This window comes from Lutra lutra, chromosome 1 (assembly GCF_902655055.1).
Source record: "Lutra lutra chromosome 1, mLutLut1.2, whole genome shotgun sequence".
Taxonomy (NCBI): Eukaryota; Metazoa; Chordata; class Mammalia; order Carnivora; family Mustelidae; genus Lutra; species Lutra lutra.
Genome location: NC_062278.1, coordinates 71,191,830 through 71,206,846, shown reverse-complemented (window position 1 = coordinate 71,206,846; position 15,017 = coordinate 71,191,830). Strand labels below are relative to the sequence as shown.

General features: G+C 38.6%; 1 protein-coding gene across 4 annotated transcripts in view; it reads left to right on the top strand.

Moving 5' to 3' along the window:
- Positions 1–206: 206 nt before the first annotated feature.
- The window catches only part of SLC9A9 (solute carrier family 9 member A9), a 577,794-nt gene continuing 562,983 nt past the window's right edge, over positions 207–15,017 (top strand). For all 4 annotated transcript variants that reach the window (XM_047727082.1, XM_047727072.1, XM_047727098.1 and 1 more), the window contains exon 1: positions 207–532. In XM_047727082.1, coding sequence (XP_047583038.1) covers positions 358–532 — 175 coding nt within the window. In that variant the 5' untranslated portion in view covers positions 207–357. The remainder of the gene's footprint in view (positions 533–15,017) is intronic.

The following is a 15,017-nucleotide window of genomic DNA, read 5'->3' as shown; positions in this document are numbered from 1 at the left end:
TGCAGCTTCAGGAGCTTGTTTGAGACAATAAGAATCATGATTCAAGATCTCAGAATGATTGCTTGCAGGTCTATCCAGCATGAAAGATAATTTCGTGGAATGAATCATTTAAAGACAGTGAGAGTCCATGATGAAACTACAGTCTGGAGTTTGAAAAGAGACAGGGCTGCTTTAAGAGAGAAACAGGAAGTTGTAACTAGAAGCCATCTGAATACTAAGCCAAGGCAGAACGCTCATGAAGTAGCAACTTAAGTGGCAGTGTTTATTCTGAAATCTTCAGGCAGCCGACTGTCTTAGGCAAATCTTGATAGCCCTTATCCAGGTTTTTAATCTAAGGAATCCCAAGAAGACCGGAGAATGGAAAGACAGCAAAGGTTTATGTCAGAGAAGGATGAGTATCAGTTTCAACATCAGGGAGCAGTGGAGCTGCTTGTCTTTAATTTTTTGCTCATCCTTACCATTTTGACAATCTGGTTATTTAAAAATCATCGATTTCGCTTCTTGCATGAAACCGGAGGAGCTATGGTATATGGTGAGTGCAGAAATTGTAGGATTGATGTGAAACTTGTTGCTTGGGCGTAATTAGAGACTTGTGCTCAGATGGCGAAGTATTGAAACTGGAGAAAATGTGCTGATTGAAATGTCATTAGCTTGATGAAAGGTGCCGCAGCATAATGAATGCTCATCTCTTTCCAGATGAGCTGCTGAAATTTGCCCTGTCACAAGAGTAAAAGTCACAGTCATGTTCTCACACGGCACACATCATGTGAGTCTATTGACAGATGCGGGTCCATGTGGGGAGTCAAACCGAGTCAATCCGAGCAAACTGTTTGTTTTTGTAATGAAAGATATCGGGAAGTCATGGCTCCGCAGTCACAAAGAGCAGCCCATCTTTCACAGGCGGAACTGAGAAGCATTATAAAGTTCTAGAAATAGCATCATTTAAAATGTATGGAGTAAATTCTCTTTTCTCATCTAGTTTCAAGAAGGAAATGTTCAGAAACATATCCCAGTCCTCCTATTGGAATAATTATATCCAAATCCATTTTAATTATATGGGCAATGTTTTATTTTCTTATAAGAGAGTTTCTTTATGCAATAGTTTTCATTTCTTAGGCTGATTTCAGACTTTCTAATTTATAATTGTCATTTTAATGTTATTTGTTAAGTACCATTTTGGAGGGGAGAGAGGGCAAGATGTGGAAAAGCATTTAACAGTTTAAACTTCCAAAATATTACTCTTTCTATGTAATTTACCATGTCATGCCTTTCAGAAAGTTGAATAAAATGTGACAAAGATTATCCACACTGTACTCTCATCTTTGAAAGTAAAGCAAGACACTGGTAGCTTTAAAACTTATTCACTTTCACATTACCTTTCTGATCTCAACCTGGTAATGGATAGAAATTTTGAATGCAATGAAAACAGGTGGAGCATTGGTATAATACATTGCAAAAAATGTACTTTTATATTTTGTTTCCCTCATTTTGGAAGTCTTGAAGCCATTTATATCCCTGAGCTTTGGAGAACAGGATCAATGAACATTTTATACGCTAACTATGTGATATCCTGATGATGAAAATGTACCGTCATGATTTGAGACCATGAGAAATTCTATGCTTTAACTGAATTCCGCTGTGAGATACTTAAGTTAGGAACTAAAAGTTTTAGGCTAAAAAGTATAATTTCTTTCAGGAGACTGATGTGCTGATCCCCTCAGAGCACAGAGTTAAATTCCTTTGTGTTGAGGGTTTTAAAGCACAAAACAAAACTCTCTTCTGAGGGGAAAACACAATCAGGTTGAAGAGAAAGTCAAAGAGAAAGGAAGTGATTCTGTCAGATGTAAAGCCCTAGGCAGCAGTCATTTGCCCTTCTCCATCAACAGTGAACCACGATCTTTCTTTCTCTGGACTTGGCTAATAAATAATCAATGAGGATATGGGATGTAATCTGAGAAGCCAGAAACAATGTAATTCTTGGCATTATATTTAAGGACTGCATATGGTTTTGCAAAACAACACAGATTTTAAAATTATAAATCTTCTAATAAGAAAAGATTTCTTCGTAGCACTGAATTTAATTAAACTATGGCTCATTTTGCCAATATCAGCTTATCAATCATGGAGATACTGTTTTGTAAAACTTTTGATTAAATTTTGATGACTTACTAAAATTGAACCATACTTTTTATTCATAATACATAAACGCAACTTTTACTTTTGAGCCTGAAAGAAAATCTCAGATTATCTTTAATTCTCAAAACTTCATGAAATGCTTTGAAGTTGCAGTTGAAGTCATAAAATATTAGCACATTGCACAATAGTTCAGATAGCATTTCTTTAAATTGCTATTCTTAAGGCTTATGGTTAATAAGAGTGGGATTAAGTTGTCTGATTTTTGTTCCTTCATAAACTTTTTATTTATAAGTTATTAAAAGCAAATTCTGACACGATGCAAAGTAAAATGATTATAAAGATTATGAAAACAGGAACACTTGGGCTGTTGAGTTGGTTAAGTGGCTGACACTTCATTTCGGTTCAGGTCATGATCTCAGGGTCATGAGATCGCCATAAGTTGGGTTCCACATTGAGCCCAGAGTCTGCTTCTCTCTCCATCACTCTCCCTTTGCCTCTCCCCCACTCATGCGCTCTCTCTAGCTATCTAAAATAAATAAATAAAACTTTAAAAAATTAGGAAAATGTGCATGTATATGCATAAATATTTCTTTATGAGAATTCTGAGTATCCTTGAGTTATCTTAAACTATATAAATAACTGAAAATACTTTTATTTTAGTATTGTTTAATTTTTTGTTGGTATAGAATTATAATTGTTGAAATTTAAGGGGATCTGAGAGGTTATCTTCTCCAGCTCCCTCATTTTACAGAGGAAGAAACTAAATTTCAGAACAGTGAAGTAACTTCACCCAAACTGAACAGCCACACATAGCAAGGTCCATGTGCTCTTATACATCTATACATATGTCTAATAAGGTTGGTTCCTATTTATCATAAAAGATCTTTTCCAATAGTCTCTGAAAATAGTCCATATGGATGACATTAATGACATATAATATTTCTTCTTCAGGCATGATCTAAATGTTATACCTGAAATGTTATCACTGACTTTCTGTCAGTGATAAAATAGTCTGAGACTACAACAGAGGAACAATATTGGACATTCTAATAAACACGTTTAAATGAGAAGGGGAAAGGAAATGCCAAGTGAATAAAGTGCCCAGCACCTAAAAATGAATTTGAAATTCATGAATTGGGAAGAAGTCTTGAGATGATAATCCTACATCTTAATTTCACAGAAAAGGAAAGGAAAACTTATTGAGGTGAAGGTCATGTAATTAGCTGCTGAATTGAAATTCAACCTCCATCTCTACTAAAGACAACCTGCCTTTCTGCTGGTATTCTGCTGAAATGTCTAATATCCTTTAGAAGACACAATAGATGTTAATACATTTATTAGTATATCAGGAATCCAACTTAAAAATTCTAAGGAGCAGGGGCTTAGGAAATGAGCAGTTAAAGAAAAGTAGGAGGAAAAGTTATCAAACAGAACATTTAACTGCTCTCACAGTTTTTGTTAGAAACAATTTCAAAGTTGTTAACCTGAAGATGTCATATGAAAGGTTGTATAAAGCCAAGAAAAATCATATGTAGTGTTTGGTCTGATTCTGTGTTCATTAGAGATAAATCTGATACTCCAACTACAAATAATCTATTATTGAAAAATATCTTTTTTTTATATGAAGGGTCCTAAGATGCTTTTGAAAATCAGTGGCAACATGATAACAATATCTTTACTTCATGAGGAACAATTTTGTCTTATGACATTCTATGGCTCTCATTATTTCAAAATTCAGGATCGGAATCTATAACTGGCTTAATAGCTAAGCAATGATGATATTCATTTAAATGGGACTAATAGCATAAATGACTATTAATGGTCAAAATATTGATTGACAGCAGCTGGTGCACTTAGTGCTGCTCACTTAGGCCCCTGTATCCCAGGTTCATTGTTCATAAAAGGAAAATTGCTCCTTGTTCTCCGATCACATTAAGTATTTTGTTACACTTCACTGGGGGTCTCATACTTTAGAGGACATTCATAATGCTATATATTTGAGGGTTGGGATCTAAGCTTAGGGACAGAACAATTTAAACCTCTTAGAATTCTATCTTTGATTCTATGGCCTTACAGTCTAAGAGACACTCTCTGAACTCATGTGAAAATTTGCTCCCTGTTTAGTAGACAGAAGGAAAATTCCAAGCCATAAAATCTAGGTTTTGAGGGGCACCTGGGTGGCTCAGTGGGTTAAAGCCTCTGTCTTCAGCTCAGGTCATGATCCCAGGGTCCTGGGATCGAGCCCCGCATCGGGCTCTCTGCTCAGCGGGGAGCCTGCTTTCTCCTCTCTCTCTCTGCCTCTCTGCCTACTTGTGATCTCTGTCTGTCAAGTGGATGAATAAAATCTTTAAACAAACAAACAAACAAACAAAAATCTAGGTTTTGAATTCATTAAACTATGTCATGTTGAACTAGGTAAACTAGGTCTAACAGCACACTTAACAATATAATAGGGTTAAATCATTCACTCAATAGCATGTTTTTTTTTTAAATTTATAGATAATATACTTACATGATGAATCACTAAGATTTTAAAAGCAATGTTTCTTGAAAAATCAGAGGGCATTAAATTCATCATATCACTGCTAGGAGATTCCTCAGGGTAAAATTGTGCTGCTCAACATGATGTGTCTCCACCCTCCTGATCCGTGTTGCTCCTCTCCAGTCCAGCACTGCCTTCTTGGCTGTCAGGTCTATAAAAGATGTTTATTACCACTTTGCACTCCTCCCCCTGCCTGGAAGGCCCTTCTGAGGCTTTGTACTCACTCAAACGTGGTTTGCTTTACAGAGAAAGCATGGGATGCTCTTTTGGGGAATTTGGGCTTTTAATCCCAAGGATTTTCTTTCTTTCTTTCTTTCTTTCTTTCTTTCTTTCTTTCTTTCTTTCTTTCTTTCTTTCTTTCTTTTTTTTTTTTTCAGTAGCTAGATGCATTACTTTGGGCAAGTGACTTAATCTCTGACCTTATTTGTCTCATCTGTCAAATGAGGAAGAAATGAAAACACCCTTCCAGCTTCAAATGTCCTTCAAAATTTAGGCCAAGACTAACTTCAGCCATAAAGCCATTCCAACCCAAATCAGTAACTTTCTTCGAGAACCCTCCCAGACAGGATTTTAGTTAGTGTTATTTCACCATTCTTAGTGCTTTCAGTTCTGCTCTGATTTTGTAATGAGTGCTCAGTAAATCTTATTGAATTCCTGTCAGAAAGGTAAGGAGAGTAAATTATATCATCAGAACAGAGAGAGCAGGTTGAAAACTCAGGGGTTTATGGATACATGTCATGTGAAAATCAGAATGCTTCTGGTTTAATTTGAAGAAATCTGTAGGACAGGTAATTAGGGTTAAGAGCCCAGTGAACTGAACTTGGCTCTCCCTTTAGTGTAAAAGGTTGATTTTAAGGAGCTTCAGAGGACAAGGTTTTCTGTGCTATAAAGTGTTAGCCAAATAAATGTTGAAAAAGTACAAAAGTTCAAGGCACATTCCTCTCTGTAGGTTTTCAAAAGTTGTTGTAAGAAAATGACCTCCTATACATTCTGTTGTGCTTCTGAATCTCTAAGGAGCTACAGAGGAAGCCGTGAGTGCAAACTCCTGTGGTACCTCAGAACATCCTCCCTCAGTATATTAAAGGCTAAGTAAGAAGTAAACATATCAAGAAAATGAATCTATGATTCAAGCTGTTTATGGAGACATTATATGTAGTCTAAGTTGGATTAAAATTATATGGTTAGGGAAGTAGAGATATAAAGAACTAACATTTGTGAAACATATATCAAAATATAATAGTAAAAATAGTTACCACAATTAGTGTTTACAAGGTAAACTGTTTTGTCATACAGCTTTACTTATGTTCACTCATTTAGTCCTCACAACAACTTTTCTTTAGATGGGGAAACTGAGGCACCAAAAATCAAGTATAACTCCCTAAGTTCACAGATCTACAAAATGCCACAACTGGGACTCAAACCTTGGTAGTTTGGCTCCATGTGACTACAGGGTAGCACAAAACTGGGTGTATTTGTGTGTGCATGTGTGTGTTGTGGAGGAGATATTATCATTTTCACATTATAAAAGAGACATGAAATGACTTGCTGGTAATGGGGCTGAGCTTTAAGCCCAGGAGCATAAAACCCATGTCCTTTCACACACCTAGCCCTGGGAGAGTTGTTATTATTTAATAAATGTCTACTCTGTGCCAGGTGATAGTATCTTAGGAAGTTTATGGAAGAAAGATAGAGACTGAGATATCTAATTATAAATATTATTGCTAATCCTTACCACATCCATGCAAAATACAATGATCTTCAGTTTGCATGTAAGGACCAAGAAGCTCAGAAAATTTACAACTTTGGCCAAGGGTTCACAGAATAATTGACAAGACCATTTGGAAAGCTAGGGCTCTCAAATTTTGTCCTCTCACCAAAGTCTGATGCTGATGTATAGTCAGGGGTGGGGAAAGATTGGGGAAAGGAGGCAAGTAGTAAAGTTTTGTTTTTGTTTTTGTTTTTTGTTGTTGTTGTTGTTGTTTTTACCTTAAGGCCTCAGAAGTATTATTCTATCATAACAAAAAGCCCAGTGTGGGAAATAGAGTGGGAGCAATATTGTGAACGTGAAGCCATGCCAAGAAGCTAGGTTAAAATGTCCCAGGGAGAGGGATGAGGCTGCCCTGGAAACACCTGCCGCAGCATCAGGGAATGCGGTATTGCAAGTCTATAATGTCTGTGGCTGTCAGAATGGGTGGGGAAGTTACTGTAAATGCCTTATTCTCATGAATCATGCAAAATAGGCTTTCATCAGATGTTAGTTTAATTGAATTGAATTTTTGGAAGGGACTGAAGGTAGAATAATTATGCTTCTGGACTCTCCATGGTGTTTGAAACCTGTATGAATGAATCTGGTGGCATGGACTTTCACAGGGTTCTGTGACTGCAATGGCAGTCCTAATGGTAGGAACTATTTGTTGTCTCATACGAAGGTGCTTCTCACAGTGTCAGCATCACCTGAGAACTTTTTAGAAATGAAAGTATGTGGTCCCCAACCCAGGCCTACTGAGTAGGAAACTTGGGGCAGAATGTAGCAATCTGTGTTTAACAAATCTTCCAGAGATTCCTAATGCATTAGAGTTTAATAACTACTTCACTAGGAAAATAAAGTTGAATATAGTGGTTCCTAGTTTTGTCTCCTTTACTTCCTTCTGTCTTTCCTCTTTCTCCGTTGCCCTCCTAAGCTGAAAGGGGGGTTGGGAGAAAATCTTCACTTATTAGAGAGTTCCCTACCCCTCCTGCTCTTTTACTATTTGTATTTTTATAATATTTCTCCCTCCGGCTTGAGGAAAAAAATAGATTGTTTTGTATGAACATTATAAGATAAGAAATCATTTTGTTTTAGTCAGTATGTGGCTAGTTAGATATCTCTATCTCTACATTTCTTCTGTAAACTTCCTAAAACGGTTGTAAAGAAGGGTGTTAGCTATGTACAAGCTGGTAACTGAGATAGTTTCTAGAAAGTTATCTATAATCCCATGTTAGGAACCCCAGAGTGGTATGAAATGTGTGCTGTGTGTATGTGTGAGTGCCTCTGTGTGTTGTTTAGTATACACCAAAGATGGAGATAAACAGCGGACACCCTACCATGGTAGAAGATCTGATCGTCAGGTCTTTCTATCATTTCCCATGTGACTCATTTCCCGTGTGACTCTAACCTGTGAGAAGATAGAACTTGGAGGGAGGCATCCAAAGGTGGAATAGGTTCATGAACCCCTTTCCACCTTGGAACATCATGGATACTTTTACTGGAAGGTGCCCCAGACCTATTCTGAAACCCTTAGAGGATTTTTTTCTTCACCAAAGCAAGTTGTTAATGAGCCAGCATAAAGCAATAAATTGTGTCCCTTTTAGCAACACCCACACTTTCCTTTAGTCCTTTGAATTTAGAAGATTGGTGGGAGGGCAGAGAAGGAATGAAATCCCTAAAGAATCAGAGAGCATTGTATATTTTTACTTTTGGTTCTGTCTGTGATTAATCTCAGGGTAAGACTAAAGTGCCAACAGAAAAACGTTAGGAAATGCATTTAGCATTTGAAATTCAAGCCCATATCATCTTTCTAAATCACTATTCTGATGAAGACTTTGTTATGATGGGGGAGGTAGATAACTATCAAGTAAAAAGGGAAAAATTGTTAAGATGACACTTAAAGTCTAATATTTGTGAATACTAACTTGCAGACAGTTAATTGGTATCCACTGATTTGGCTTCCTTACAATATTTGTCACACCCTTTCCTTCTTTATTTCCACATTTTTGAATCCCCAGTACATATTTTTTGAACCTGGGTGACTGAAATATTATATTAGATTCCCTGCTTTGAAGAGTCCCCCGCTGTAACAAGTCCTGGTAATGTAAACAATGCTCTTCCTTGGCTTAATTTTATAACTGTCATCTTAAAACTCCGGTACTCAAATTCCTTTGCTAAATTCTTCCTCACATAAATATAGACAAATTCTGATGTTAACTTCCTCTCCATGTCCTCACAATATCTTAATTCTCATTTCTCCCTTCAGATAACTGTCTCCTAATGCTATTTCCTTAGCTGAAAAACACAGCAAGTCTTTTTCCTAACAAGAACCTCCCACCATTCTTTCTCGAGACCTTTTTGCCAACTGTCTCTCCCTCTTGAACTCCCTTTCTGTTTCTCAGCTATGCTGGGCCCCTTGATCTCAGCTGCCCTAGTTAACCATCCCAAACTCCTTCATGTACCTGATTAGCAACATGCTCACTGATTTCTGAATACTTTTCCTAGAAAGTTCTTGCCCTCTATTCTACCTGGAGAATTCCTACACATCCTTAAGAACCTCCTGTGTGAGACCTTCTCTAACATTGGGGGGTGGAATTTTAGTTGGTCTTTCCTTTAGGGTTCCTTAGGACTTTATACATTTACTTATTTAAAAAAAATAGTTTGCATTCAGTTGCTAATAACAGAACACTTGACTGAAACAGACTAAAGCGATAGAGACATTTATTATCTTTCACAAATAGAACTCCAGAGAAGAATAGTCTTCAGGGCTGTTGATTTAGGAGCCCATTATTATCATCAAGGACCCGGGTTCTTTCCTTTTCTTCTCTCTGCTATTCCAAATGCTGATTAACATCAGGTGAGGACTAAGGTGAGTATAGAAGTTCCTGGTATCCTAATAATATCCAGGCCCAATAATATCCGAAGGAAGGAAGGAACTCATCACTACTCTCTCTCTCCCTTAGGATATCATAGCTTTTCTAAGAAGCTCCCTAGCCAGCTTCCCTTCACTTTTTATCAACTGGAATAGAGTCACATGATGTTGTAGTACCAATTACCAGCAAGGGGAATGGGAACACCAATGGAGCTGAAGAAGTCAACTTACCCTCAGTACATAGCTGTATGAGGAGGGGTGATAGCCGAACAAATCAGGGCTTTGTTGGGAAAAGCAGGAGGGATGAATACTGGGTTGGCAATCAACTGTGTCTGATACACTAATCAAGTTGATATATAATATATAGTTTAAGGATTTATCTTCTTGTTTTAGTAAGGGGCAATGCTTCGTTTATCTAAATTATTCTTGGTAGCCACTCCATGCATACAGAATGAAAGAACTACAAAACTCATTTCTTCTTCAGTCTTTACATATTAAATACATATGTTTGTTTTAGGTTTCTAAACTCTCTTTAATATCATGTAGCAGTTAAATATATACCCATGGTCTAGTCAGATTAGATACTTGTGTATGGATGGTCTTATTGCAACGTATGACTCAAGGGGAGTACCACTCCTACAGAAAAATAATCTAAAGGGAGCCTGCTGAGACAAGCCATGCAGTGTGGCAGTGCATGTGATAGTGTATGGACACAGTCATAGGTCTGAACATAGCCAGAGAGATTTTAACACTGTTTTTTCAAAACCATCCTGTGATCTGATACATTATATATAAATATAATCATTATATATAAAAGTAAATGCCCATCCATATTTCTCTATGAAAAGCCCCTTTAGGGAGATGCTTCAGCATCATGTAGAATGATTGTCATTAAGATGCAGGCGGATTGGTTATGAAACACAGGATTAATAGAAGAGACTTAGGAAATACTCATACCTTATACTTATTGGAAATCAGGATCACAGATTGGGAAGAGGAAAAAGCCTGGTAGGTTTAAAATATTTTAATCTTTTAGGGTTAGGGCCATATTTTATTCATGTTTATAATTCTCCCATGTCTTAGAACAATGCCTTGTGTGTCTGTGGCATAAAAGCAGAATGAGGGAAGGAGAGAGGGGAGTTTTCTTATATTTTCAATGTGGAGCATGAAGTGAAAGCCAGTTCAGAAAGACAAGGGTCGTATTCCTAAATGTTTCTCATTCTGAGTTCCCATGAGGCTCTTTCTTCCTTCTTCCCTCCTTTTTTCTCCTACAAACATCATCATGTCAGTTGCCTGTCGGGCATCTGCTATGGGCGGTTACACTGCAAGCTATGCAAGGACAGGAACATCACAGCATTCGGTGTGATATTTCTTACATGTGACATTTTAAAATGGTGTTCACTGACCAACTACATGAGCTTGGAGGACCCTTTTCTTTTTGACTCCTAGAGAGTTTGTGGATTTAGAGAAAGTTGGATTACAATTCTGCCTACAGTGTAGCTTTTCTGAAGGAAACAGTGTTGAAGAATAACCAGAGTCTCTGTCCTAAACAGTCTCATTGTCTAGTGGGTGAGACAAAGCCAACATCCACAAAGCAGTGTTGAACAATGTAAGGCTTTATAAAATTGGGCCAGAAAGGGTGTGGTTTAAACTGTGAGTGCTATAAAAACTCAAAGATGAGGGAATTCATTGAGCACAAGCTGCATTGAAGCATGGGCCTCCATAGGTAGAACTTGAGATGGAATTTGTAGGACCATGAGTGGTTTAGGAATGAGGTATATTGTCCAGGCTCCATCCTGGGGCTTGTAGGCTGTTAGGAAGAGGTCAGGGTTCACTCGAGAGCACATCTATACTACTGCCCTCCTAGTTGCCCAAATGCCCAAACATGTAGGCAGGAGCAGGGGATGTATCTGGACTAGAATTTGTGCTTGGAGAAGGTGATGCCACCAGCTGGCTAGGGGTCAGAGCCCAGGGAAGTGTCATGCTTGTGAGAATATAAACTAGAACCAGGCCTCTGCATGGTATTGCTTTGCTGGGAGAAGCTGCCTCTTTTTCTCCTGGGATGATAAGGCTGGGGATCATGGCATACCGATGAGAGTAGTGGTTTGTATCCATAAACTCTGGCAGCCAGTCCTTCTTTCCTTCTGTGCACAGGTGCTTGGTGCTTTCTTTATCCTATACCTTTGTGGAGGTATACAAACAACCCTCTTCGATAGAATTTTTTTTTCCTACTAGCAGTCCTACTTTATCTGTCACCTGTTTTCAAGCAATATTTGCTGGAGTGCATTAATTTGACACTCCATATTCACTTCAACATATGGCTAAAGCACTGAGTGGACGTTTGGCTGTCAGAAGCATTGATAGACTCTATGGATGGGTGTCTGACTTCAGACGTTAAGGATCTTTCAGCTGCAGGTGCTGCAGTGGGAGTGTGCAGATGGGCAAATGTGTCTGTTAACTGCACTGTACAGCTGCAGCTTCCCCAATGGCCTTCACCTTGTATCAAGATGTTGCTTCCTCTTGAGACTTGGGGTGAGGAGAAATCTGACTAGAGCCTTTTGTCAAGTGTGTTAATTTGGGTCCTCTGAGAAACACAGGGAAGAGGTTAGTTGTGTGAAAGATTTCTTGGGGGGACTTTTTTGAGGGAAAATGGGGAGAGAGCTTTTGGATGCTGGGACAGTTAAACCTTGGTGCAGCTGCAGTGCCTGTGGAGGGAGGGAGAAGGTGCAGGAAGGCTAGGTAAGAAAATGTTTAGGTTATGGCACAATTCTAAGAAAGGTTTAGCAAGGCTGATGGGGATCCTTAAGTCAAGGTGACCCTTCAGAACAGCCCCACCTTCCTGCCATGGTACCCTTACTGAACTCAGTCATTGGCTGGCCTCAGTGAATGTGGTCATGGACTCCTGAGCACAGTAGCTGAGACCATCAATCATCAGCAGTCCTTCAGAGTGGGAGATGTGTCTGAAAGATTCATTGCTATGGCTATTACATCTGGTCACCTCTGGTGAGAAGCAGCTTACTCCATTTACTCCAGCATGTGTCTTGTTGAAAGCTGGGACCAGAGCTGGTACAAAGGAGCAGGCAGGCCCATTTAGGTTTTGAAGGCTTATATGAATTTAACCACAGGGGCCCAGGGACAAGGCACTCATTATGACAAATAATTGAGTTCCCTCCTTGGAAAAAACACAGTGGGCATTTCATATTTACTTGTTATTGTACTGAAAGCATATTGCAAAAATAAGTGGCTCACCTTCTGGGAATTTTGAACAGTATTAATATAGGTTCTCTCTATTCAGGCCCCATGCAGATAGTGTCTTGTGCTTCCCTTATTTATATCCCACTTGAATAGAAAGCACAGGTCATAGAATCACTCATGGTACCTGCCAAATAGCTTAGAAAAGGAATCTTTCCTAGACAAAGGGTGTTGGCAAAGTGATGTTCTTCACAGGCCCCTAAACCACTTGCGGTGCAGAACATGTGTTTTACCTTCTCTTTCCTGTCTGGTTTTATTGTAATCGTTTGATACGGCACATGAAAGCCTGCCACTGTTCTATGGTGGATCAGACACTCATGGTGGTTATGTGTCCATCACTTATTTTCTCTTGCTAACAAAGGTTAGGACACAGTATTTCTCACTATGATGGAGGAGTAGGCCAAATACTGAAGCTGGAAGGAGGTAAAAATATTCTTGAAATAAAATACGTTTTTATTCTCACCCATCATTCTCTTTAGTTTTCCACATTGTTGCCAAAGTGACAGCACTTACATAAAAATGTTATTGTTTTACTCTCCTACCTAAAATATTTTAATAGTTCTGCATTACCACTGAGTTAAAAATAAAAACTCTTTAGCATGACCAAGGATCTTCTTTATGACTGGGCCTCTGCCTCTGGTCTGCAGTCTAGAGTTCTCTACCTCTCTCTCTCTCTCTCTCTCTCATCTTTCTCTTCCTCCATTTATTCTCTTCTCACACCACTACAGACTCTGTAAATCTACCATGTTTCTTAAATCCTTTTGTATTTATACATAATCTCCAGTAGGTTATTATCCCGGTGTTGTTTAACACATTAACACTACAATTTCAGTGACAACACAACAGAAGTTAACTTTTCACTCACATAATAGTCCAATGAGGTATTCCTGGTTGGCAGATGGCTTTCCCTCACCTGGTATCTCAGGGACCAAGGCTCCTTCAGTCTGGTGACTCTGTCTACTTATAGGGCCTTTGTTTCCTTCCCATCTATCTGATAGATAGGGCAGGAGAAGAGGAAAACTCACCTACTTATTCAAAGCTATATTCCAAAAGTGACACATATTACGTTTGCTTATATTCCATTGTTGAGAACCCAGCCAGACCCAAGACAGTTAGCAAACACAATTTCTGCCTGAACGTCCACTTTCCTGACAACTCTGTTACACATTGGTGAACAGAACTCAACGGGATCTTTTAGCTATCTCTGCTGTTATGCACTGCCGTCCACATGTGCAGCCTGGTACCCCAACTTATTCCCTGATTCAGCTTATTTCGACAAATCTTATATGACCTTTTAAAATTCATCTAAAGCTTTGCATCATTCAAAGGGTTTTGGAGTGTTTTGTCTTTATACTCATATAACACAGAGGGCTTACCAGCTGTCATAGCACATGTCACATTGTATTATTATTGTTTGCTTAAGGGTTTGCATTTTACAAACTTGACCTCCTATAGAACTGGTGCTGCATTTTTTTTTTAAAGATTTTATTTATTTATCTGACAGAGAGAGATCACAAGCAGGCAGAGAGGCAGGCAGAGAGAGGAGGAAGCAGGCTCCCTGCTGAGCAGAGAGCCCGATGCGGGGCTCGATCCCAGGACTCTGAGATCATGACCTGAGCCGAAGGCAGCGGCTTAACCCACTGAGCCACCCAGGCGCCCCTGGTGCTGCATTTTTAAGTCTAGAAATGTCTTGTGCGACATATGCACCCCCAAATTATTAAGTAATTAATATTCATAATTTTATTTATTATTTTATTATTTTATTTGTTAATTAGAAAATACTAATAATAGTAAAGTAATAAAAATAATTACTCATAAAGTAAAGAAAGGCTGCTAGGTGACTGGATTCACAAGAGTGGTAAAACCTTAAACATTTGGTGTTTTAAAGAGGGGATTGTGGATTTATCCTAAAACACATACATGAGTCCAAATTTTAAATTGAGGAATGGATAAGCCTCTGAAGTTTCTTTGCTATTTAGTAACAAATCCAAAGTATTAGGAGAGTTTACAGTTACCAGATTACCATGAGCATCCTGACATGGACGTATGTACTTAAAAGTCAAGAACCGTTACTTGGGTTCAATTCTTCACTGAAAGGAATGTTGTCTCTTTAGAGTGCATTTGCTACAGGTAGACAGAAACTTGAGTCAAAGTTGTTTGAAAAAGAGGTGCCTGGGAGGCTCAGTTGTTAAGCATCTGCCTTTGGGTCAGGTCATGATCTCAGGGTCCCCCATATTGGGCTCCCTGCTCATTGGGGAACCTGTTTCTCCCTATCCCACTCCCCCTGCTTGTGTTTCCTCTTGCTGTCTCTCTCTCTGTCAAATAAATAAAGTCTTTTTTTTTTAAGCTGTTTGAAAAATTAAAGAATGTATTGTATCACATAACAAGAAGTCTAGAAGTAGGGTACCTCCAGAATAGGTTGCTCCAGTGGTTTAGTGAAGTCATCAGGACTTATGTTCTGTCTGTAC